Source organism: Eurosta solidaginis, chromosome 3, assembly GCF_040869045.1.
Source record: "Eurosta solidaginis isolate ZX-2024a chromosome 3, ASM4086904v1, whole genome shotgun sequence".
In the NCBI taxonomy this organism is placed as follows: Eukaryota; Metazoa; Arthropoda; class Insecta; order Diptera; family Tephritidae; genus Eurosta; species Eurosta solidaginis.
The window spans coordinates 31,052,276-31,076,512 of NC_090321.1; the positions used below are offsets into that span (position 1 = coordinate 31,052,276).

The 24,237-nt window shown below is 36.1% G+C and overlaps 3 protein-coding genes across 7 annotated transcripts in view; all 3 read left to right on the top strand.

The window, feature by feature from the left end:
- The window catches only part of mwh (multiple wing hairs), a 466,270-nt gene that overhangs the window by 352,443 nt on the left and 89,590 nt on the right, over window positions 1–24,237 (top strand). The window lies entirely within an intron of this gene.
- On the top strand, window positions 3,983–4,502 carry LOC137243504 (lysozyme 1-like). Its single transcript, XM_067771293.1, has one exon. It carries the CDS (start codon window positions 4,012–4,014, stop codon window positions 4,435–4,437), a length of 426 nt encoding a protein of 141 aa, XP_067627394.1. The 5' UTR covers window positions 3,983–4,011; the 3' UTR covers window positions 4,438–4,502.
- LOC137243505 (lysozyme 1-like) lies at window positions 14,504–15,023 on the top strand. Its single transcript, XM_067771294.1, has one exon. It carries the CDS (start codon window positions 14,533–14,535, stop codon window positions 14,956–14,958), a length of 426 nt encoding a protein of 141 aa, XP_067627395.1. The 5' UTR covers window positions 14,504–14,532; the 3' UTR covers window positions 14,959–15,023.

Sequence of the window (24,237 nt, forward strand, 5' to 3'; positions counted from 1 at the left end):
CATATATATAAAGGTCGTCGGGAAGTTCCATAGATAAAAAAAAAAAAATTTACCTTGCAGCGATATATGTACCTCCAAGGGGACTTAGGCCGAGCTTCTGCTGTTTCTATTGTAAATGTAGCGCTAAAGAAAATTTCGCGAAGGCTTAAGGGAGTCTTATCGATGTTCGTACGGTACGTTCCAGTAACAAACACCATTAAGGTACAATCCCTATAATCTCGGGAACAATTTAATATGACCACATAGAACCTTCTAGGTCATCCCACTCCTCATTTCCTAGTCCTCTGAGAACTTAGAGTCGCCAGAGATTCGACTGCTAAATATGTGTATGATGCATTCATATTTGTAACTTCGTGTACGTTAGGTTGAATATTGGTTTGCGAAAGCTGTGAAACTATAAAGATTTGTATTGCACTTTTCAAACCCTTGAATCTCAGAACGAGCCTCACTTCCGACTTGCGTTGGCTTTTCTCGGCACTTGATATAAAATAGTACCAATTCATCTTGTGTTACAAAAATGTGGCAAAAAAGTACAGGTTTACTATGATTATTATAACTAATATAGGGTAAAAGTAAATTCTTTCCGTTTTTAAGTTGTTTCACTGTACAACAACAATTTTGCAAGAAAGTAACTATGGTATTTTTCTGAAAGGTGACATCGGAAAAATAAATTTTTCTGAACAAAGTTATAGTCTAACTCATCTACTTTACTTTTAATGTACATATAAAGGTTAAACTGGTCACACGGTGTCCTTCGGCCATGTATGCAGAATCCTGAAGAGTCACATCTTTGGTTCCCAATGAATATTGTTGCTTATGGAATAGATAACTTCTCATACTAACACTTGGAAACTCCATCATTTCTTCTTCCACCATTTTTTCACATTTTTCCCGAAGGCAGTAGATGCAACATGGTGCTAAAAATTACTCGGCGATTTCACTTCTGGAATAAGGAACGATGAACGGTAGCAGTATAAGTGTGAAATATTAAGCTTTGTACAAGGAGCAATATTTTCCTGGACACCAAAGTTGTAACTCTTTAAGGTTTGTTGCAACTTTTTACAATGTATTGCAAGAAAGTTATAATTTGTATGTGCTATGTTCTTGGAATTTTATCTGATTTTGTTGTAAAGTTCTTATTGCTCTCTTGAATGCTATTTGAGCAGTTCACAAAAGTGTCTCATTCATGTAAAATTTTAAGATTTGAGTTGTTTACAATATTAAATTTGATTAAAGCCAACGCGAGTTCAGCAGCAGGTGTTGGGTTCCCAACAGCTGATTGTTTCTTCTTGATTATTTTCCACACAACGCATTGTACAAGGTGATGGCAAAGCGAATTCGACCAATTTGGCATGCAGAAGAATGTCAAGTCAAAATAAAATTTTAATTGATTTTGATTAACTAACATATTGTTGTACAAGATGTTGTATGGAAAATAATCAAGAAGAAGCAATCAGCTGTTGGGATAACAACAACTGGTACTGAGTTCGTGTTGGCCTTGTACGACAATATGTCAGTTAATCGAATCCAATAAATTTTTTTTTCACTCGACATTCTCATGCACGGCGAATTGGTTGAATTCGCTTTGCCATCACCTTGTATAGATTCGCCTTGATTAAAGCATAGCACTTACGGCGAATAGTAGACCTTGTTAACGGCCTAATTGAATATGTCAAGATAGCTGAGATTGTTTATCTCAAACTAAATTTCAATTATTGGAGAACAGACGTGGTGGTTTCCCTATACAATAATAATAAAACACTTCTTAATATAGTGATTGTAAAACCAATGGTGACAACAATAAAAAATCGCTGGTTCAGATGAAAACGAATATTATTTGATATTAAGAATCCTTTGTCGGATATTGATACGGTACGCTCCGCAAAACTAAACCATCCAATCATCTCGGAAACAAATTAATGTGACCACGTTGAGCCAACGATTAGCTCTTTGATGGAACAGGTGCTTCGGGATATAAATACCTGGGCATCTAATGTTGAGTTGACAGCAAACGCAGAGAAGACGCATATAGTCTTGTTTACTAAGAGGTACAAGGTCCCAAATTGAAACAGGCAAAAGTCAGTAAGGGTGACCCTGCAGGAGAAGCCTTGCACAAAATATCTACAAGTCATTTTATACAGTAAGTTGTCGTGGAAGGTCAACGTGGAGGAATGGGTGAAGAAGGTCTCGTCGGCACTTTATATTTGTAAAAGATTGTCAGGGTGTACGTGGGGTGTATCGCCTTCTCTCTCTTTTATTGAAAATATACAGCGATTGTAAGCCTATCATATATTATGGAGTCCTTGTTTGGTAGACAAGTGTAAGGCACGAGCACAAAACATGTTCGATAGTTTCCCCCTCCAATCCGTATTTCATACGTCTTCTAGCACTGACCAAGCCTAATTTGAAGACATGTGAAGCAAGAATGCCCGTCATGAGTTTTCAGACCTTTCTTTTTAATAATAGGGGTAACCTCGTTAGTCTCAGGTCTTGCACATGACCTTCGACACTTTGTAGCCCCACGCTTGGGTGAATGTTCTTCCCTCTTGGTCGATTATGTGCAACTCTCGCCTTCTCGTAGTCTTGTCCAATCTAATTGGGACGTTGTTTTTGTTGTTGTATTAAAGATAAGGACACTCCCCGAAGGTTTTGGGGAGTATTATCGAAGTTGATGATCCTTTGATTGATCCTTTGACGGATATAGATCCGATATGCTCCGGTAACAAAGCACCACTTAGGTATTAGGCCGACCACCTAGGAAACGATTAATATGACCATATTAAACCGTCAAATACCCAGTATGGTTTCCACCGATTCTTTTTACTTAATAGCCTCTGGTGAGATTCTTTTCAGAAACTTTATTATTTTTCATGAATTTTACTGCTAGTTGTAACTGTGATGTGGTAAATAACAGAGGTTTGTCAAGCGTGTGGGTCTAGCTTTCACTATTTTCCTTTATTTCGTGAGTGGTATTGGCTGTATTAACTGTGTTATCTGCTATCCGTATTCTGAGTGTAAATATTTTGTCCTCCTTCAATTTCTCCTCTTTCTAAGACGAAGTCTTGTCAACCTAACCCAAAATTGTCTGATTGGAGTTCAAAGTGCATCCGATGGCACTTTAACCGCAAAGTTTAGGTACTTCAGTGAAACACCAAGCCAGCCAGAAAAATATTGGTTTTCAACTAGCATTTTCTGACTGATATCAAACTTGTCTGAAAAGCCCGAAACTTGCACCCACGCTTATACTATGCAAATTTTTGGACAATACTGCAGCTGAAAAAATCCACTAGATTTTTCATTTAACCTTTACTATATGAAGCATTAAGGCATAAAGGCACTTAAACTATTCTCACTTCCATGATTATAGTTGGAATTTTTGTTCATTGATCATATGGCATTACTTGATTTCTTACTCAAATATTATGATCAATTAAGTATAAGGACTCTTTTATGTAACCCCAGTAAAAAAAAACTCCATAGCTGTATCTGAATTGAATTTTTAATTTTCAATTTATATATAAACTTTTCATACCCACCGTTCACAAATGCAAATGCAGTGGCCATATCGAAAATTCCTTAATATCGGGTAGTAGTTAAGAAATTAAAAATTTACTAATAAAACATACAATTAAAGCGTACTCGTACATGCACATGTACAGAGATACCACGTGCTTCCGCGGCTCATTGAAGCCAGTGAACGACTTTAAGAGGTTACTGTCGAGATTAACATCGCAAATTGCAGGATTATATTGATTGAAGATAACATAATTCGTTGAACTAAAACTATTTTTAATCAATAACACTTAGGCATTGATTGACAAATCTCACTGCTAACGTCTTCAATCTTAGTTTAATATACACGCGCAGGTAAAATGACTATTATCTTTTTCTACTCAAAGAATTCGATTGCAACGATAATGATTGTTAGCAGTTTTTTACGCAAAATTTACTATAAAAGCAGTCGAATTTCTCTAAGGCAATTAAATATTTTGTTTGCACTTCACAATCAATATGAAAGTTCTTGTTTGCTTTATAATAGCATTGGCCTTGGCTGCACCGGCCTTTGGTAAAACATTTACTCGCTGCTCGCTAGCTATGGAGATGTATAACATGGGTGTGCCGAAGGATGAATTGGCTCGATGGACCTGCATTGCGGATAATGAGAGCTCGTATCGTACGGACGTTGTAGGCCCAACCAATAAGAATGGCTCCAAGGATTATGGCATCTTCCAAATAAATAACAAATTTTGGTGTCAAGCCGCCGATGGCTCAACCTCGTCCAATGGATGTGATGTTAATTGCAGCGCTTTGTTGACCGATGATATTACCGATTCAGTTAATTGCGCACGCAATATTCAGAACAAACAGGGTTGGACTGCTTGGTCGACTTGGAAATTCTGTAATGGTGCCCTGCCTTCCATTGACTCGTGCTTTTAGACGGTGAATGGTGGGTATCAAGAGTATATATTTAAATTGAAAAATAAAAATTCAATTCAGAGACAGCTATGGAGTTTTTTTTTTACTGGGGTTACGGAAAAGAGTCCTTATACTTAATTGATCGTGATATTGGAGTAAGAAATCAAGTAATGCCATATGATCAATGAACAAAAATTCCAACTATAATCATGGAAGTGAGAATAGTTTAAGTGCCTTTGTGCCTTAATGCTTCATATAGTAAAGGTTAAATGAAAAATCTAGTGGATTTTTTTCAGCCGCAGTATTGTTCGAAAATTTTTACAGTATAAATGTTGGTCCAAGTTTGGCACTTTTCCGACAAGTTTGATATCAGTCAGAAAATGCTAGTTGAAAACCAATATTTTGCTGACTGGCTTGGTGTTTCACTGAAGTAAACTTTGCGTTTAACGAAAGCAGTGCTTCGTAGTCATTGTCCATGCCATCGGATACACTTTGAACTGCAATCAGACAATTTTGGATTAGGTTCACAAGACTTCCACTTGGAGACATTTATGATCATTGGGAATGCTCTCAGTGAGTAACCCGTTGGTCTTTTAAATTTTTCGTGGTCGCCATGAGATGGCATTTTAAGCTTGTCTAACATACCTAGAATATATAGCCCAGATGAAGCGAAACTTATTCTTAAGGCGAGTGTATAGAAGGGCTAGGCGTTTGGGACAATCCATTGCAGAAGCAAAATCACTGAGAGAGGAGAAATCGAAAGCGGATAAAAATATTACATTCAGGATACCGATAGCAGATAACACAGTAATGCATCCAATACCACTCACGAAATAAAAGAAGATGGTGAAGGCTAGACCAACACACTTGACAAGCCTCTGTCATTTACCACAGCACAGTTCAACTAGCAGTAAAATTTTTTAAAAACAAAAAAGCTTCTGCAAGGAATTCCAAAGGCTATTAAGTATAAAATAAAATTGCCCGAAAATAATGTTGGCTATTTATAACGAATGCCCAAGGGCGGATAGTTTCCAGAAACATGGAAGCAACCGAAACCAATGTTCATTAGCAAAGGGAAAAATCCATTCAAACTCGCCAAAGCCATAGAACAAACAGTAAGAGTACCAACTAGGTACCATAGGTCTGGAAAATGCACATTGAATACAAAAGAGACGTTCTTACAAGCACACACTCAGATAAAAACGCCTTTCTAAAATCAAGCACCACCGGACTCAATTCAAGCTTCTCATGTTCTTAGTTTTCTTGAAAAACGAACGACCTGTTATCAAACAACAACCTTGTTCTTGAACTGACAACCATTTTCTTGAAAAGAGAACGGCTGGTCTTAAAATATGAACAAATGTTCTATTAATGAGAACAATGATCTTAAATTAAGAACAATTCGTAAATTAAGTTCAAGAAAAAAGAAGCACTACAATGTGTAGCGATCGTGTGGCGATCGATCACCATCAAACTCTAAAATTTTATACAGAGTATATTAACTTTGATTGGATAACGGTTGGTTGTACAGGTATAAAGGAATCGAGATGGATATAGACTTCCATATATCAAAATCATCAGTATCGCAAACAAATTTGTTTGAGCCACGTCCGCTCGTCCGTCCGTGGGCGGTGCCATGTGTCATATAGGAAGTGAATTTATCTGCATTGAAACGTACAATTGAAGTTCACGCTGGGTATATAATGTTTGGTTACACCCGAACTTTACACCTTTACTTGTTTGAAACAATTTTTTTATATTCTTTTTTTTTAACTCTAGTTTTTCGTTCAGTTCCATTCACATAAACACAAGTAATTCTCAAACTTCTTATGAAATGTTTTAAATATGTATTCAGATTGCATCATCAAATAAGAAGATTTTCTCAATAAGAGAAATATATAAAAAAATGCATATTATGCATATTATGCACTTTTTCTAATCTTTTGGATATTAATAATAGGTTTTTTATTAATGACAAAAAAAATTTTAATAAACAAAAATTTATAAATGGTATCTTCCCGCTCACACCAATGATAAAGCACAAACCGTTCTTGAATTGAGACCGAAAACACAAACACCGAAGCGTGATGCTTGAAACACAATGTCCTGAAGACGCGAAATAAATGCGACGAACTTCGCCTTGCCAAAAATAGAATCCCCGTAATTACATGAAGGTGAACACAATGGAAGCAAAGAGCGAAATTTACGCGACGTCATTTTTCGACGATAGATTTATTTCTATCTATTCTTTTCATCTTTATTTCTAAATAATGGCCACTCTGAATAAACAGCGCCAATTTCGCCCGGCATTGTGTTTTAAGTAGAGGAAATGTCTGGCCGTAATTTGAAAAATGTCATCGCGGGAAGCGGCTTATGTCGTAGTCGCTCGGCATTGTGTTTCAAGCATGAAAACAAAACATCTTAGATCAAGCCCAAGTAGTGCTTGAAATGAGCACAGAAGGTTTACACATCAATACCAAAGTGGTCACTACAGACGAACGGCGAGCTTGGAAGAACTGTTCTTAAAACAAGCCTATAGGTCACGAGTTAAGAGAAACCGTACTTAACAGATTTTTGTCAACGAATATCCTTAATTTTGAACTTGTTTCGTTCATTTTATTCTCTGAGTGTAGAAGCAACAAGGTAACACTAAATCCAGGCCAGTGGTCCTATCGGCGCCAGATAAGCAAATATGTTGAAAACAATGATTCCAAAGGAGGCAAGGGACTGTGTAGCGCAAGCCTCTTCATCGAAGTTCATAGCTTTCAAAACCCAATTGTCAACCTCACATACCGGTGCTGAATCCTGTTTATTTACCAGCGAAGATCTGGCGACCCCAAGCTACAGATGGAAGGAGATGGTTAGATGGCCTAGAAGTTTCAACGTGTTGATATTATTTCGTTTCCGAGATGATCTGGCTAATAATTTACAAGAATTATCTACTGAATATCAATTTTAACTTTCTGAACATAAGTTGAAATTTTCTGAATATTAAATGGAAATTCTGAACATGAGTTAAAATTTTCTGAATATCAATTGCAATAACTTTATGAAAATGAATCGTAACTTTCTGAATATGAATTGCAATTCTCTGAACACCAAATAAAAATTCTGAATATAAATTGTAATTTTATGAATATTAAGAATATTCCGAATATGAATTGTCATTTTCCGAATATTAATTGTAATTTCCTAAACATGAATTTTCGCTTTCTGAATGTAAACTGAATGTAAAAAGAGATTTTTTTATAAAGCAAAAAATGTGTTACTTAAGTTTAAGGAAAGATAGCTCCCAACATAAACTTAAGTGTGGTTCTCTAATTGGACACAAATGTAAGATTCTAATATTAAAGTATTTTTCAAGAAATTAATAAGTATATATATATATATATATATATATATATAGAATTTATTTACAATATGAGTATTTTAAAAGGAAGTGGGCCTTCGTTCCATAGGTGGAAGCCGTTTCGAAATATCGCCATAAAGGTGGACCAGGGGTAACTCTAGAATGTGTTTGTACGATATGGGTATAAAATTAAAGGTATTAATGAGGGTTTTAAAAGGGAGTGGTGGTAGTTGTATAGGTGGTCGCCTTTTCGAGATATCGCCATAAAGGTGGACCAGGGGTGATTCTAGAATGCGTTTGTACAATATGGGTATCAAACGAAAAGTGTTAATGAGTATTTTAAAAGGGAGTGGGCCTTCGTTCTATAGGTGGAAGCCTTTTCGAAATATCGCCATAAAGGTGGACCAGGGGTAACTCTAGAATGTGTTTGTACGATATGGGTATAAAATTAAAGGTATTAATGAGGGTTTTAAAAGGGAGTGGTGGTAGTTGTATAGGTGGTCGCCTTTTCGAGATATCGCCATAAAGGTGGACCAGGGGTGACTCTAGAATGCGTTTGTACAATATGGGTATCAAACGAAAAGTGTTAATGAGTATTTTAAAAGGGAGTTGGCCTTCGTTCTATAGGTGGAAGCCTTTTCGAGATATCGCTATAAAGGTGAACCAGGGGTGACTCTAGAATGTGTTTGTACGATATGGGTATCAAATTAAAGTTATTAATGAGAGTTTTAAAAGGGAGTGTTGGTAATTGTATATGTGAAGGCCTTTTCCAAATATCGACCAAAATATGGACCAGGGTGACCCAGAACATCATCTGTTGGATACCGCTAATTTATTTATATATGTAATACCTGCCAAGATTTCAAGGGTTTTTTATTTCGCCCTGCATAACTTTTTCATTTTCTTCTACTTAATATGATAGATGTCACAACCATTTTACAAAGTTTTTTCTAAAGTTAAATTTTGCGTTAATAGACCAATACAATTACCATGTTTCATCCCTTTTTTCATATTTGGTATAGAATTATGGCATTTTTTTCATTTTTCGTAATTTTCGATATCGAAAAAGTGGGCGTGGTCATAGTCGGATTTCGGCCATTTTTTACACCAATACAAAGTGAGTTCAGATAAGTACGTGAACTAAGTTCAGCAAAGATATGTCGATTTTTGCTCAAGTTATCGTATTAAGGGCCATGCGGAAGGACAGACGGACGACTGTGTATAAAACTGGGCGTGGCTTCAACCGATTTCGCCCATTTGCACAGAAAACATCATAGAATTTATGCCCCTACCAAATTGAAAAGGATTGGTAAATTTTTGTTCGACTTATGGCATTAAAAGTATCCTAGACAAATTAAATGAAAAAGGGCGGAGCCACGCCCATTTTGAAATTTTCTTTTATTTTTGTATTTTGTTGTACCATATCATTACTGGAGTTGAATGTTGACATAATTTACTTATATACTGTAAAGATATTAAATTTTTTGTTAAAATTTTACTTAAACAATTTTTTTTAAAAGTGGGCGTGATCATTCTCCGATTTTGCTAATTTTTATTAAGTGTACACATAGTAATAGGAGTCACGTTCCTGCCAAATTTCATCATCATATCTTCAACGGCTGCCAAATTACAGCTTGCAAAATTTTTAAATTACCTTCTTTTAAAAGTGGGCGCTGCCACGCCCATTGTCCAAAATTTTACTAATTTTCTACTCTGCGTCATAAGTTCAACCCACGTACCAAGTTTCATCGCTTTACCTGTCTTTGGTAATGCATTATCGCACTTTTTCCGTTTTTCGAAATTTTCGATATCGAAAAAGTGGGCGTGGTTATAGTCCGATATCGTTCATTTTAAATAGCGATCTGAGATGAGCGCTCAGGACCCTACATCCCAAATTTCATCAAGATACCTCAAAACTGACTCAAGTTATCGTGTTAACGGACGGACGGACGGACGGACGGACATGGCTCGATCAAATTTTTTTTCGATCCTGATGATTTTGATATATGGAAGTCTATATCTATCTCGATTCCTTAATACCTGTACAACCAACCATTATCCAATCAAACTTAATATACTCTGTGAGCTCTGCTCAACTGAGTATAAAAACCAATGTAGCATACAAAAAAGCCTAGCCCAAAGTCGGGCTTAAACTGGGACTGAAAAGCTGTTCTGTAGTTTAACTGGATTTCAAATTTGACTAGAGTTTAAGTTAACTTTATTTAATCCTAGCTTAAACAACTACTGAAAAACTGGGCCCTAATGTACTTTTTATTCCAAATCATTAAGGGATTGACGCATTCACAAAGAATGTTAAACGGCATTTCATCCTCCAAATTACAAAAGCGACAGATTTGTGTATGGGATAGATATAGAGCTTACTTATGTTATATCATAGACTGCACTACCTCATATATGTAGTACCCAGTGTGAGTTCCTAGACCCTCTCTGCTAAGATTGATAAACTTGGATCGTACTCCCATTGCTGGAAGAATAAACAATTTGGACTGTCTTTGTCCTGGGTATTCATCCCAAAGTTTTATAAAATGCTTTGTTGCCCAGTTATTTATGAGCTCCGCATCCTAGAATTTTGCTATGGCACCATGCTTGCTAGTAAGTCTGTCAGTTCATTACCATAATGTCACGTAATACCTCTTACTACCAAATTTTTTAAAAAAAAATTTTGCGACATTCAAGAGTGTTGAGTACCAGTATAAAAATGTCCCAAAACAATTTCGATTTTGAGAATATTATATACATATATATAAAGGTCGTCGGGAAGTTCCATAGATAAAAAAAAAAAATTTACCTTGCAGCGATATATGTACCTCCAAGGGGACTTAGGCCGAGTTTCTGCTGTTTCTATTGTAAATGTAGCGCTAAAGAAAATTTCGCAAAGGCTTAAGGGAGTCTTATCAATGTTCGTACGGTACGTTCCAGTAACAAACACCATTAAGGTACAATCCCTATAATCTCGGGAACAATTTAATATGACCACATAGAACCTTCTAGGTCATCCCACTCCTCATTTCCTAGTCCTCTGAGAACTTAGAGTCGCCAGAGATTCGACTGCTAAATATGTGTATGATGCATTCATATTTGTAACTTCGTGTACGTTAGGTTGAATATTGGTTTGCGAAAGCTGTGAAACTATAAAGCTTTGTATTGCACTTTTCAAACCCTTGAATCTCAGAACGAGCCTCACTTCCGACTTGCGTTGGCTTTTCTCGGCACTTGATATAAAATAGTACCAATTCATCTTGTGTTACAAAAATGTGGCAAAAAAGTACAGGTTTACTATGATTATTATAACTAATATAGGGTAAAAGTAAATTCTTTCCGTTTTTAAGTTGTTTCACTGTACAACAACAATTTTGCAAGAAAGTAACTATGGTATTTTTCTGAAAGGTGACATCGGAAAAATAAATTTTTCTGAACAAAGTTATAGTCTAACTCATCTACTTTACTTTTAATGTACATATAAAGGTTAAACTGGTCACACGGTGTCCTTCGGCCATGTATGCAGAATCCTGAAGAGTCACATCTTTGGTTCCCAATGAATATTGTTGCTTATGGAATAGATAACTTCTCATACTAACACTTGGAAACTCCATCATTTCTTCTTCCACCATTTTTTCACATTTTTCCCGAAGGCAGTAGATGCAACATGGTGCTAAAAATTACTCGGCGATTTCACTTCTGGAATAAGGAACGATGAACGGTAGCAGTATAAGTGTGAAATATTAAGCTTTGTACAAGGAGCAATATTTTCCTGGACACCAAAGTTGTAACTCTTTAAGGTTTGTTGCAACTTTTTACAATGTATTGCAAGAAAGTTATAATTTGTATGTGCTATGTTCTTGGAATTTTATCTGATTTTGTTGTAAAGTTCTTATTGCTCTCTTGAATGCTATTTGAGCAGTTCACAAAAGTGTCTCATTCATGTAAAATTTTAAGATTTGAGTTGTTTACAATATTAAATTTGATTAAAGCCAACGCGAGTTCAGCAGCAGGTGTTGGGTTCCCAACAGCTGATTGTTTCTTCTTGATTATTTTCCACACAACGCATTGTACAAGGTGATGGCAAAGCGAATTCGACCAATTTGGCATGCAGAAGAATGTCAAGTCAAAATAAAATTTTAATTGATTTTGATTAACTAACATATTGTTGTACAAGATGTTGTATGGAAAATAATCAAGAAGAAGCAATCAGCTGTTGGGATAACAACAACTGGTACTGAGTTCGTGTTGGCCTTGTACGACAATATGTCAGTTAATCGAATCCAATAAATTTTTTTTTCACTCGACATTCTCATGCACGGCGAATTGGTTGAATTCGCTTTGCCATCACCTTGTATAGATTCGCCTTGATTAAAGCATAGCACTTACGGCGAATAGTAGACCTTGTTAACGGCCTAATTGAATATGTCAAGATAGCTGAGATTGTTTATCTCAAACTAAATTTCAATTATTGGAGAACAGACGTGGTGGTTTCCCTATACAATAATAATAAAACACTTCTTAATATAGTGATTGTAAAACCAATGGTGACAACAATAAAAAATCGCTGGTTCAGATGAAAACGAATATTATTTGATATTAAGAATCCTTTGTCGGATATTGATACGGTACGCTCCGCAAAACTAAACCATCCAATCATCTCGGAAACAAATTAATGTGACCACGTTGAGCCAACGATTAGCTCTTTGATGGAACAGGTGCTTCGGGATATAAATACCTGGGCATCTAATGTTGAGTTGACAGCAAACGCAGAGAAGACGCATATAGTCTTGTTTACTAAGAGGTACAAGGTCCCAAATTGAAACAGGCAAAAGTCAGTAAGGGTGACCCTGCAGGAGAAGCCTTGCACAAAATATCTACAAGTCATTTTATACAGTAAGTTGTCGTGGAAGGTCAACGTGGAGGAATGGGTGAAGAAGGTCTCGTCGGCACTTTATATTTGTAAAAGATTGTCAGGGTGTACGTGGGGTGTATCGCCTTCTCTCTCTTTTATTGAAAATATACAGCGATTGTAAGCCTATCATATATTATGGAGTCCTTGTTTGGTAGACAAGTGTAAGGCACGAGCACAAAACATGTTCGATAGTTTCCCCCTCCAATCCGTATTTCATACGTCTTCTAGCACTGACCAAGCCTAATTTGAAGACATGTGAAGCAAGAATGCCCGTCATGAGTTTTCAGACCTTTCTTTTTAATAATAGGGGTAACCTCGTTAGTCTCAGGTCTTGCACATGACCTTCGACACTTTGTAGCCCCACGCTTGGGTGAATGTTCTTCCCTCTTGGTCGATTATGTGCAACTCTCGCCTTCTCGTAGTCTTGTCCAATCTAATTGGGACGTTGTTTTTGTTGTTGTATTAAAGATAAGGACACTCCCCGAAGGTTTTGGGGAGTATTATCGAAGTTGATGATCCTTTGATTGATCCTTTGACGGATATAGATCCGATATGCTCCGGTAACAAAGCACCACTTAGGTATTAGGCCGACCACCTAGGAAACGATTAATATGACCATATTAAACCGTCAAATACCCAGTATGGTTTCCACCGATTCTTTTTACTTAATAGCCTCTGGTGAGATTCTTTTCAGAAACTTTATTATTTTTCATGAATTTTACTGCTAGTTGTAACTGTGATGTGGTAAATAACAGAGGTTTGTCAAGCGTGTGGGTCTAGCTTTCACTATTTTCCTTTATTTCGTGAGTGGTATTGGCTGTATTAACTGTGTTATCTGCTATCCGTATTCTGAGTGTAAATATTTTGTCCTCCTTCAATTTCTCCTCTTTCTAAGACGAAGTCTTGTCAACCTAACCCAAAATTGTCTGATTGGAGTTCAAAGTGCATCCGATGGCACTTTAACCGCAAAGTTTAGGTACTTCAGTGAAACACCAAGCCAGCCAGAAAAATATTGGTTTTCAACTAGCATTTTCTGACTGATATCAAACTTGTCTGAAAAGCCCGAAACTTGCACCCACGCTTATACTATGCAAATTTTTGGACAATACTGCAGCTGAAAAAATTCACTCGATTTTTCATTTAACCTTTACTAAATGAAGCATTAAGGCATAAAGGCACTTAAACTATTCTCACTTCCATGATTATAGTTGGAATTTATGTTCATTGATCATATGGCATTACTTGATTTCTTACTCAAATATTATGATCAATTAAGTATAAGGACTCTTTTATGTAACCCCAGTAAAAAAAAACTCCATAGCTGTATCTGAATTGAATTTTTAATTTTCAATTTATATATAAACTTTTCATACCCACCGTTCACAAATGCAAATGCAGTGGCCATATCGAAAATTCCTTAATATCGGGTAGTAGTTAAGAAATTAAAAATTTACTAATAAAACATACAATTAAAGCGTACTCGTACATGCACATGTACAGAGATACCACGTGCTTCCGCGGCTCATTGAAGCCAGTGAACGACTTTAAGAGGTTACTGTCGAGATTAACATCGCAAATTGCAGGATTATATTGATTGAAGATAACATAATTCGTTGAACTAAAACTATTTTTAATCAATAACACTTAGGCATTGATTGACAAATCTCACTGCTAACGTCTTCAATCTTAGTTTAATATACACGCGCAGGTAAAATGACTATTATCTTTTTCTACTCAAAGAATTCGATTGCAACGATAATGATTGTTAGCAGTTTTTTACGCAAAATTTACTATAAAAGCAGTCGAATTTCTCTAAGGCAATTAAATATTTTGTTTGCACTTCACAATCAATATGAAAGTTCTTGTTTGCTTTATAATAGCATTGGCCTTGGCTGCACCGGCCTTTGGTAAAACATTTACTCGCTGCTCGCTAGCTATGGAGATGTATAACATGGGTGTGCCGAAGGATGAATTGGCTCGATGGACCTGCATTGCGGATAATGAGAGCTCGTATCGTACGGACGTTGTAGGCCCAACCAATAAGAATGGCTCCAAGGATTATGGCATCTTCCAAATAAATAACAAATTTTGGTGTCAAGCCGCCGATGGCTCAACCTCGTCCAATGGATGTGATGTTAATTGCAGCGCTTTGTTGACCGATGATATTACCGATTCAGTTAATTGCGCACGCAATATTCAGAACAAACAGGGTTGGACTGCTTGGTCGACTTGGAAATTCTGTAATGGTGCCCTGCCTTCCATTGACTCGTGCTTTTAGACGGTGAATGGTGGGTATCAAGAGTATATATTTAAATTGAAAAATAAAAATTCAATTCAGAGACAGCTATGGAGTTTTTTTTTTACTGGGGTTACGGAAAAGAGTCCTTATACTTAATTGATCGTGATATTGGAGTAAGAAATCAAGTAATGCCATATGATCAATGAACAAAAATTCCAACTATAATCATGGAAGTGAGAATAGTTTAAGTGCCTTTGTGCCTTAATGCTTCATATAGTAAAGGTTAAATGAAAAATCTAGTGGATTTTTTTCAGCCGCAGTATTGTTCGAAAATTTTTACAGTATAAATGTTGGTCCAAGTTTGGCACTTTTCCGACAAGTTTGATATCAGTCAGAAAATGCTAGTTGAAAACCAATATTTTGCTGACTGGCTTGGTGTTACCTGAAGTAAACTTTGCGTTTAACGAAAGCAGTGCTTCGTAGTCATTGTCCATGCCATCGGATACACTTTGAACTGCAATCAGACAATTTTGGATTAGGTTCACAAGACTTCCACTTGGAGACATTTATGATCATTGGGAATGCTCTCAGTGAGTAACCCGTTGGTCTTTTAAATTTTTCGTGGTCGCCATGAGATGGCATTTTAAGCTTGTCTAACATACCTAGAATATATAGCCCAGATGAAGCGAAACTTATTCTTAAGGCGAGTGTATAGAAGGGCTAGGCGTTTGGGACAATCCATTGCAGAAGCAAAATCACTGAGAGAGGAGAAATCGAAAGCGGATAAAAATATTACATTCAGGATACCGATAGCAGATAACACAGTAATGCATCCAATACCACTCACGAAATAAAAGAAGATGGTGAAGGCTAGACCAACACACTTGACAAGCCTCTGTCATTTACCACAGCACAGTTCAACTAGCAGTAAAATTTTTTAAAAACAAAAAAGCTTCTGCAAGGAATTCCAAAGGCTATTAAGTATAAAATAAAATTGCCCGAAAATAATGTTGGCTATTTATAACGAATGCCCAAGGGCGGATAGTTTCCAGAAACATGGAAGCAACCGAAACCAATGTTCATTAGCAAAGGGAAAAATCCATTCAAACTCGCCAAAGCCATAGAACAAACAGTAAGAGTACCAACTAGGTACCATAGGTCTGGAAAATGCACATTGAATACAAAAGAGACGTTCTTACAAGCACACACTCAGATAAAAACGCCTTTCTAAAATCAAGCACCACCGGACTCAATTCAAGCTTCTCATGTTCTTAGTTTTCTTGAAAAACGAACGACCTGTTATCAAACAACAACCTTGTTCTTGAACTGACAACCATTTTCTTGAAAAGAGAACGGCTGGTCTTAAAATATGAACAAATGTTCTATTAATGAGAACAATGATCTTAAATTAAGAACAATTCGTAAATTAAGTTCAAGAAAAAAGAAGCACTACAATGTGTAGCGATCGTGTGGCGATCGATCACCATCAAACTCTAAAATTTTATACAGAGTATATTAACTTTGATTGGATAACGGTTGGTTGTACAGGTATAAAGGAATCGAGATGGATATAGACTTCCATATATCAAAATCATCAGTATCGCAAACAAATTTGTTTGAGCCACGTCCGCTCGTCCGTCCGTGGGCGGTGCCATGTGTCATATAGGAAGTGAATTTATCTGCATTGAAACGTACAATTGAAGTTCACGCTGGGTATATAATGTTTGGTTACACCCGAACTTTACACCTTTACTTGTTTGAAACAATTTTTTTATATTCTTTTTTTTTAACTCTAGTTTTTCGTTCAGTTCCATTCACATAAACACAAGTAATTCTCAAACTTCTTATGAAATGTTTTAAATATGTATTCAGATTGCATCATCAAATAAGAAGATTTTCTCAATAAGAGAAATATATAAAAAAATGCATATTATGCATATTATGCACTTTTTCTAATCTTTTGGATATTAATAATAGGTTTTTTATTAATGACAAAAAAAATTTTAATAAACAAAAATTTATAAATGGTATCTTCCCGCTCACACCAATGATAAAGCACAAACCGTTCTTGAATTGAGACCGAAAACACAAACACCGAAGCGTGATGCTTGAAACACAATGTCCTGAAGACGCGAAATAAATGCGACGAACTTCGCCTTGCCAAAAATAGAATCCCCGTAATTACATGAAGGTGAACACAATGGAAGCAAAGAGCGAAATTTACGCGACGTCATTTTTCGACGATAGATTTATTTCTATCTATTCTTTTCATCTTTATTTCTAAATAATGGCCACTCTGAATAAACAGCGCCAATTTCGCCCGGCATTGTGTTTTAAGTAGAGGAAATGTCTGGCCGTAATTTGAAAAATATCATCGCCCGACGCGGCGTATGTCGTAGTCGCTTGGCATTGTGTTTCAAGCATGAGAAGAAAAAATCTTAAATCAAGCCCAAGTAGTGCTTGAAATGAGCACAGAAGGTTTACACATCAATGCCAAAGTGGTCATTAAAGACGAACGGCGAGCTTGGAAGAACTGTTCTTAAAACAAGCCTATAGGTCACGAGTTAAGAAAAACCGTACTTAGCAGATTTTTGTCAACGAATATCCTTAATTTTGAACTTGTTTCGTTCATTTTAGAACATTTTTTCTCTGAGTGTAGAAGCAACAAGGTAATACCAAATCCAGGCCAGTGGTCCTATCGGCGCCAGATAAGCAAATATGTTGAAAACAATGATTCCAAGGGAGGTAAGGGACTGTGTAGCGCAACCCTCTTCATCGAAGTTGAAAGCTTTCAAAACCCAATTGTCAACCTCACATACCGGTGCTGAATCCTGTTTATTTACCAGCGAAGATCTGGCGACCCCAAGCTACAGATGGAAGGAGATGGTTAGATGGCCTAGAAGTTTCAACGTGTTGATATTATTTCGTTTCCGAGATGATCTGACTAATAATTTATTGGCGTTATTTTCCGGAATGCGAGGAGTCCCCTTATCGCTACAAGAATTATCTACTGAATATTAATTTTAACTTTCTGAACATAAGTTGAAACTTTCTGAATATTAAATGGAAATTCTGAATATGAGTTAAAATTTTCTTAATATCAATTGCAATAACTTTATTAAATGGAAATTCTGAATATGAGTTAAAATTCTCTGAACACCAAATTAAAATTCTGAATATAAATTGTAATTTTATGAATATTAAGAATATTCCGAATATGAATTGTCATTTTCCGAATATTAATTGTAATTTCCTAAACATGAATTTTCGCTTTCTGAATGTAAACTGAATGTAAAAAGAGATTTTTTTATAAAGCAAAAAATGTGTTACTTAAGTTTAAGGAAAGATAGCTCCCAACATAAACTTAAGTGTGGTTCTCTAATTGGACACAAATGTAAGATTCTAATATTAAAGTATTTTTCAAGAAATTAATAAGTATATATATATATATATATATACATATATATATAATTTATTTAAAATTGTTAACTTTTCATTACGGCCACCAACCAGAGCCTTTTTTCTCACCTTATTCAGCTGTTGGTTTTGCAGGTACCACCTTGGAAAATATTTCTTTTCAACTCACCTCAACTCGATATCCAATGTAGAATTTCAACTGAAAAAATCAACTGGATATTCAGTTGAGAACTATACATTTCTTAAAATGGCTATAAGTTTTAAAAAATGTCTCAAAGGTTCGACAGTGATTGGAGAGAACTAGATGAACATTTCTCTAAGACTCGCATGGTTTTTGGATTAACAATATCCGTATCTGCAAACTATTTAGATAATAAACAAGTAAGGAAGGTTAAGTTCGGGTGTAACCGAACGTTACATACTCAGTTGAGAGCTATGGTGACAACATAAGGGAAAATAACCCTGTAGGAAAATGAACCGAGGGAAACCCTGGAATATATTTGTATGACATGTCAATCAAATGAAAGGCACTAAAGAGTATTTTATGAGGGAGTGGGCCATAGTTCTATAGGTGGACGCCATTTAGGGATATCGCCATAAAGGTGGACCAGGGGTGACCCTAGAATCTGTTTGTACGATATGGGTATCAAATTAAAGGTATTAATGAGGGTTTTAAAAGGGAGTGGTGGTAGTTGTATAGGTGGTCGCCTTTTCGAGATATCGCTATAAAGGTGGACCTGGGGTGACTCTAGAATGTGTTTGTACGATATGGGTATCAAATTAAAGTTATTAATGAGAGTTTTAAAAGGGAGTGTTGGTAATTGTATATGTGAAGGCGTTTTCCAAATATCGACCAAAATATGGACCAGGGTAACCCAGAACATCATCTGTTGGATACCGCTAATTTATTTATATATGTAATACCTGCCAAGATTTCAAGGGTTTTTTATTTCGCCCTGCATAACTTTTTCATTTTCTTCTACTTAATATGATAGGTGTCACAACCATTTTACAAAGTTTTTTCTAAAGTTATATTTTGCATCAATAAACCAATACAATTACCATGTTTCATCCCTTTTTTCCTATTTGGTATAGAATTATGGCATTTTTTTCATTTTTCGTAGTTTTCGATATCGAAAAAGTGGGCGTGGTCATAGTCGGATTTCGGCCATTTTTTATTACACCAATACAAAGTGAGTTCAGATAAGTACGTGAACTAAGTTCAGTAAAGATATGTCGATTTTTGCTCAAGTTATCGTGTTAACGGCCATGTGGAAGGACAGACGGAGGACTGTGTATAAAAACTGGGCGTGGCTTCAACCGATTTCGCCCATTTTCACAGAAAACAGTTAACGTCATAAAATCTATGCCTCTACCAAATTTCAAAAGGATTGGTAAATTTTTGTTCGACTTATGGCAGTAAAAGTATCCTAGACAAATTAAATGAAAAAGGGCGGAGCCACGCCCATTTTGAAATTTTCTTTTATTTTTGTATTTTGTTGTACCATATCATTACTGGAGTTGAATGTTGACATAATTTACTTATATACTGTAAAGATATTAAATTTTTTGTTAACATTTTACTTAAACAATTTTTTTTAAAAGTGGGCGTGGTAGTTCTCCGATTTTGCTAATTTTTATTAAGTGTACACATAGTAATAGGAGTCACGTTCCTGCCAAATTTCATCATCATATCTTCAACGGCTGCCAAATTACAGCTTGCAAAATTTTTAAATTACCTTCTTTTAAAAGTGGGCGCTGTCACGCCCATTGTCCAAAATTTTACTAATTTTCTACTCTGCGTCATAAGTTCAACCCACGTACCAAGTTTCATCGCTTTACCTGTCTTTGGTAATGCATTATCGCACTTTTTCCGTTTTTCGAAATTTTCGATATCGAAAAAGTGGGCGTGGTTATAGTCCGATATCGTTCATTTTAAATAGCGATCTGAGATGAGTGCTCAGGACCCTACATCCCAAATTTCATCAAGATACCTCAAAACTGACTTAAGTTATCGTGTTAACGGACGGACGGACGGACGGACATGGCTCGATCAAATTTTTTTCGATCCTGATGATTTTGATATATGGAAGTCTATATCTATCTCGATTCCTTAATACCTGTACAACCAACCATTATCCAATCAAACTTAATATACTCTGTGAGCTCTGCTCAACTGACTATAAAAACCAATGTAGCATACAAAAAAGCCTAGCCCAAAGTCGGGCTTAAACTGGGACTGAAAAGCTGTTCTGTAGTTTAACTGGATTTCAAATTTGACTAGAGTTTAAGTTAACTTTGTTTAATCCTAGCTTAAACAACTACTGAAAAACTGGGCCCTAATGTATTTTTTATTCCAAATCATTAAGGGATTGACGCATTCACAAAGAATGTTAAACGGCATTTCATCCTCCAAATTACAAAAGCGACAGATTTGTGTATGGGATAGATATAGGGATCACTTATGTTATATCATAGACTGCACTACCTCATATATGTAGTACCCAGTGTGAGTTCCTAGACCCTCTCTGCTAAGATTGATAAACCTGGATCGTACTCCCATTGCTGGAAGTATAAACAATTTGGACTGTCTTTGTCCTGGGTATTCATCCCAAAGTTTTATAAAATGCTTTGTTGCCCAGTTATTTATGAGCTCCGGATCCTAGAATTTTGCTATGCTACCATGCTTGCTAGTAAGTCTGTCAGTTCATTACCATAATGTTACGTAATACCTCTTACTACCAAACTTTGTTAAAAAAAATTTTGCGACATTCAGGAGTGTTGAGTACCAGTATAAAAATGTTCCAAAACAATTTCGATTTTGAGAATATTACATACATATATATAAACGTCGTCGGGAAGTTCCATAGATAAAAAAAAAATTTACCTTGCAGCGATATATGTACCTCCAAGGGGACTTAGGCCGAGCTTCTGTTGTTTCTATTGTAAATGTAGAGCTAAAGAAAATTTAGCGAAGGCTTAAGGGAGTCTTATCGATGTTCGTACGGTACGTTCCAGTAACAAACACCATTAAGGTACAATCCCTATAATCTCGGGAACAATTCAATATGACCACATAGAACCTTCTAGGTCATCCCACTCCTCATTTCCTAGTCCTCTGAGAACTTAGAGTCGCCAGAGATTCGACTGCTAAATATGTGTATGATGCATTCATATTTGTAACTTCGTGTACGTTAGGTTGAATATTGGTTTGCGAAAGCTGTGAAACTATAAAGCTTTGTATTGCACTTTTCAAACCCTTGAATCTCAGAACGAGCCTCACTTCCGACTTGCGTTGGCTTTTCTCGGCACTTGATATAAAATAGTACCAATTCATCTTGTGTTACAAAAATGTGGCAAAAAAGTACAGGTTTACTATGATTATTATAACTAATATAGGGTAAAAGTAAATTCTTTCCGTTTTTAAGTTGTTTCACTGTACAACAACAATTTTGCAAGAAAGTAACTATGGTATTTTTCTGAAAGGTGACATCGGAAAAATAAATTTTTCTGAACAAAGTTATAGTCTAACTCATCTACTTTACTTTTAATGTACATATAAAGGTTAAACTGGTCACACGGTGTCCTTCGGCCATGTATGCAGAATCCTGAAGAGTCACATCTTTGGTTCCCAATGAATATTGTTGCTTATTGAATAGATAACTTCTCATACTAAGACTTGGAAACTCCATCATTTCTTCTTCCACCATTTTTTCACATTTTTCCCGAAGGCAGTAGATGCAACATGGTGCTAAAAATTACTCGGCGATTTCACTTCTGGAATAAGGAACGATGAACGGTAGCAGTATAAGTGTGAAATATTAAGCTTTGTACAAGGAGCAATATTTTCCTGGACACCAAAGTTGTAACTCTTTCAGGTTTGTTGCAACTTTTTACAATGTATTGCAAGAAAGTTATAATTTTTATGTGCTATGTTCTTGGAATTTTATCTGATTTTGTTGTAAAGTTCTTATTGCTCTCTTGAATGCTATTTGAGCAGTTCACAAAAGTGTCTCATTCATGTCAAATTTTAATATTTGAGTTGTTTCCAATATTAAATTTGATTAAAGCCAACGCGAATTCAGCAGCAGGTGTACCAACAGCTGATTTTTTCTTCTTGATTATTTTCCACACAACGCATTGTACAAGGTGATGGCAAAGCGAATTCGACCAATTTGGCATGCAGAAGAATGTCAAGTCAAAATAAAATTTTAATTGATTTTGATTAACTAACATATTGTTGTACAAGATGTTGTATGGAAAATAATCAAGAAGAAGCAATCAGCTGTTGGGATAACAACAACTGGTACTGAGTTCGTGTTGGCCTTGTACGACAATATGTCAGTTGATCGAATCCAATGCAATTTTTTTTCACTTGACATTCTCATGCACGGCGAATTGGTTGAATTCGCTTTTCCATCACCTTGTATAGATTCGCCTTGATTAAAGCATAGCACTTACGGCGAATAATAGACCTTGTTAACAGCCTAATTTAATATGTCAAGATAGCTGAGATTTTTTATCTCAAACTAAATTTCAATTATTGGAGAACAGACGTGGTGGTTTCCCTATACAATAATAATAAAACACTTCTTAATATAGTGATTGTTAAACCAATGGTGACAACAATAAAAAATCGCTGGTTCAGATGAAAACGAATATTATTTGATATTAAGAATCCTTTGTCGGATATTGATACGGTACGCTCCGCAAAACTAAACCATCCAACCATCTCGGAAACAAATTAATGTGACCACGTTGAGCCAACGATTAGCTCTTTGATGATGACAGGTGCTTCGGGATATAAATACCTGGGCATCTAATGTTGAGTTGACAGTAAACGCAGAGAAGACGCATATAGTCTTGTTTACTAAGAAGTACAAGGTCCCAAATTGAAACAGGCAAAAGTCAGTAAAGGTGACCCTGCAGGAGAAACCTTGCACAAAATATCTAGAAATCATTTTAAACAGTAAGTTGTCGTGGAAGGTCAACGTGTAGGAATGGCACTTCATATATATGTAAAATAATGTCAGGGTGTACAGGGGACGTATCGCCTTCTCTCTCTTTTATTGAAAATATACAGCGATTGTAAAGCTTATCATATACTATGGAGTCCTTGTTTGGTAGACACGTGTAAGGCACGAGCACAAAACATGTTCGATAATTTCCCCCTCCAATCCGTATTTCATACGTTTTCTAGTACTGAAGCAAGAATGCCCGCCATGAGTCTACATACCTTTCTTTTTAATAATAGAGGTAACCTCGTTAGTCTCAGGTCTTGCACATGACCTTCGACACTTTGTAGCCCTACGCTTGGGTGAATGTTCTTCCCTCTTGGTCGATTATGTGCAACTCTCGCCTTCTCGTAGTCTCACCCAATCTAACTGGGACGTTATTTTTGTTGTTGTATTAAAGATAAGGACACTCCCCGAAGGTTTTGGGGAGTATTATCGATGGTGATGATCCTTTGATTGATCCTTTGGCGGATATAGATCCGATATGCTCCGGTAACAAAGCACCACTTAGGTATTAGCCCGACCACCTAGGAAACGATTAATATGACCATATTAAACCTTCAAATACCCAGTATGGTTTCGGACGATTCTCTTTACTTAATAGCCTCTGGTGAGATTCCTTTCAGGAACTTTATTGTTTTTCAAGAATTTTACTGCTAGTTGTAACTGTGATGTGGTAAATAACAGAGGTTTGTCGAGCTTGTGGGTCTAGATTTCACTATTTTCCTTTATTTCGTGAGTGGTATTGGCTGCATTAACTGTGTTATCTGCTATCCGTATTCTGAATGTGATATTTTTTTCCTCCTTCAATTTCCACCTAACCTAACCTAATCCAAAATTGTCTGATTGGAGTTCAAAGTGCATCCGATGGCACTTTAACCGCAAA

Bases quoted from the DNA above. Each gene is read 5' to 3' on its own strand.
- LOC137243505 (XM_067771294.1), top strand. From the start codon at position 14,533: ATGAAAGTTCTTGTTTGCTTTATAATAGCATTGGCCTTGGCTGCACCG.
- LOC137243504 (XM_067771293.1), top strand. From the start codon at position 4,012: ATGAAAGTTCTTGTTTGCTTTATAATAGCATTGGCCTTGGCTGCACCG.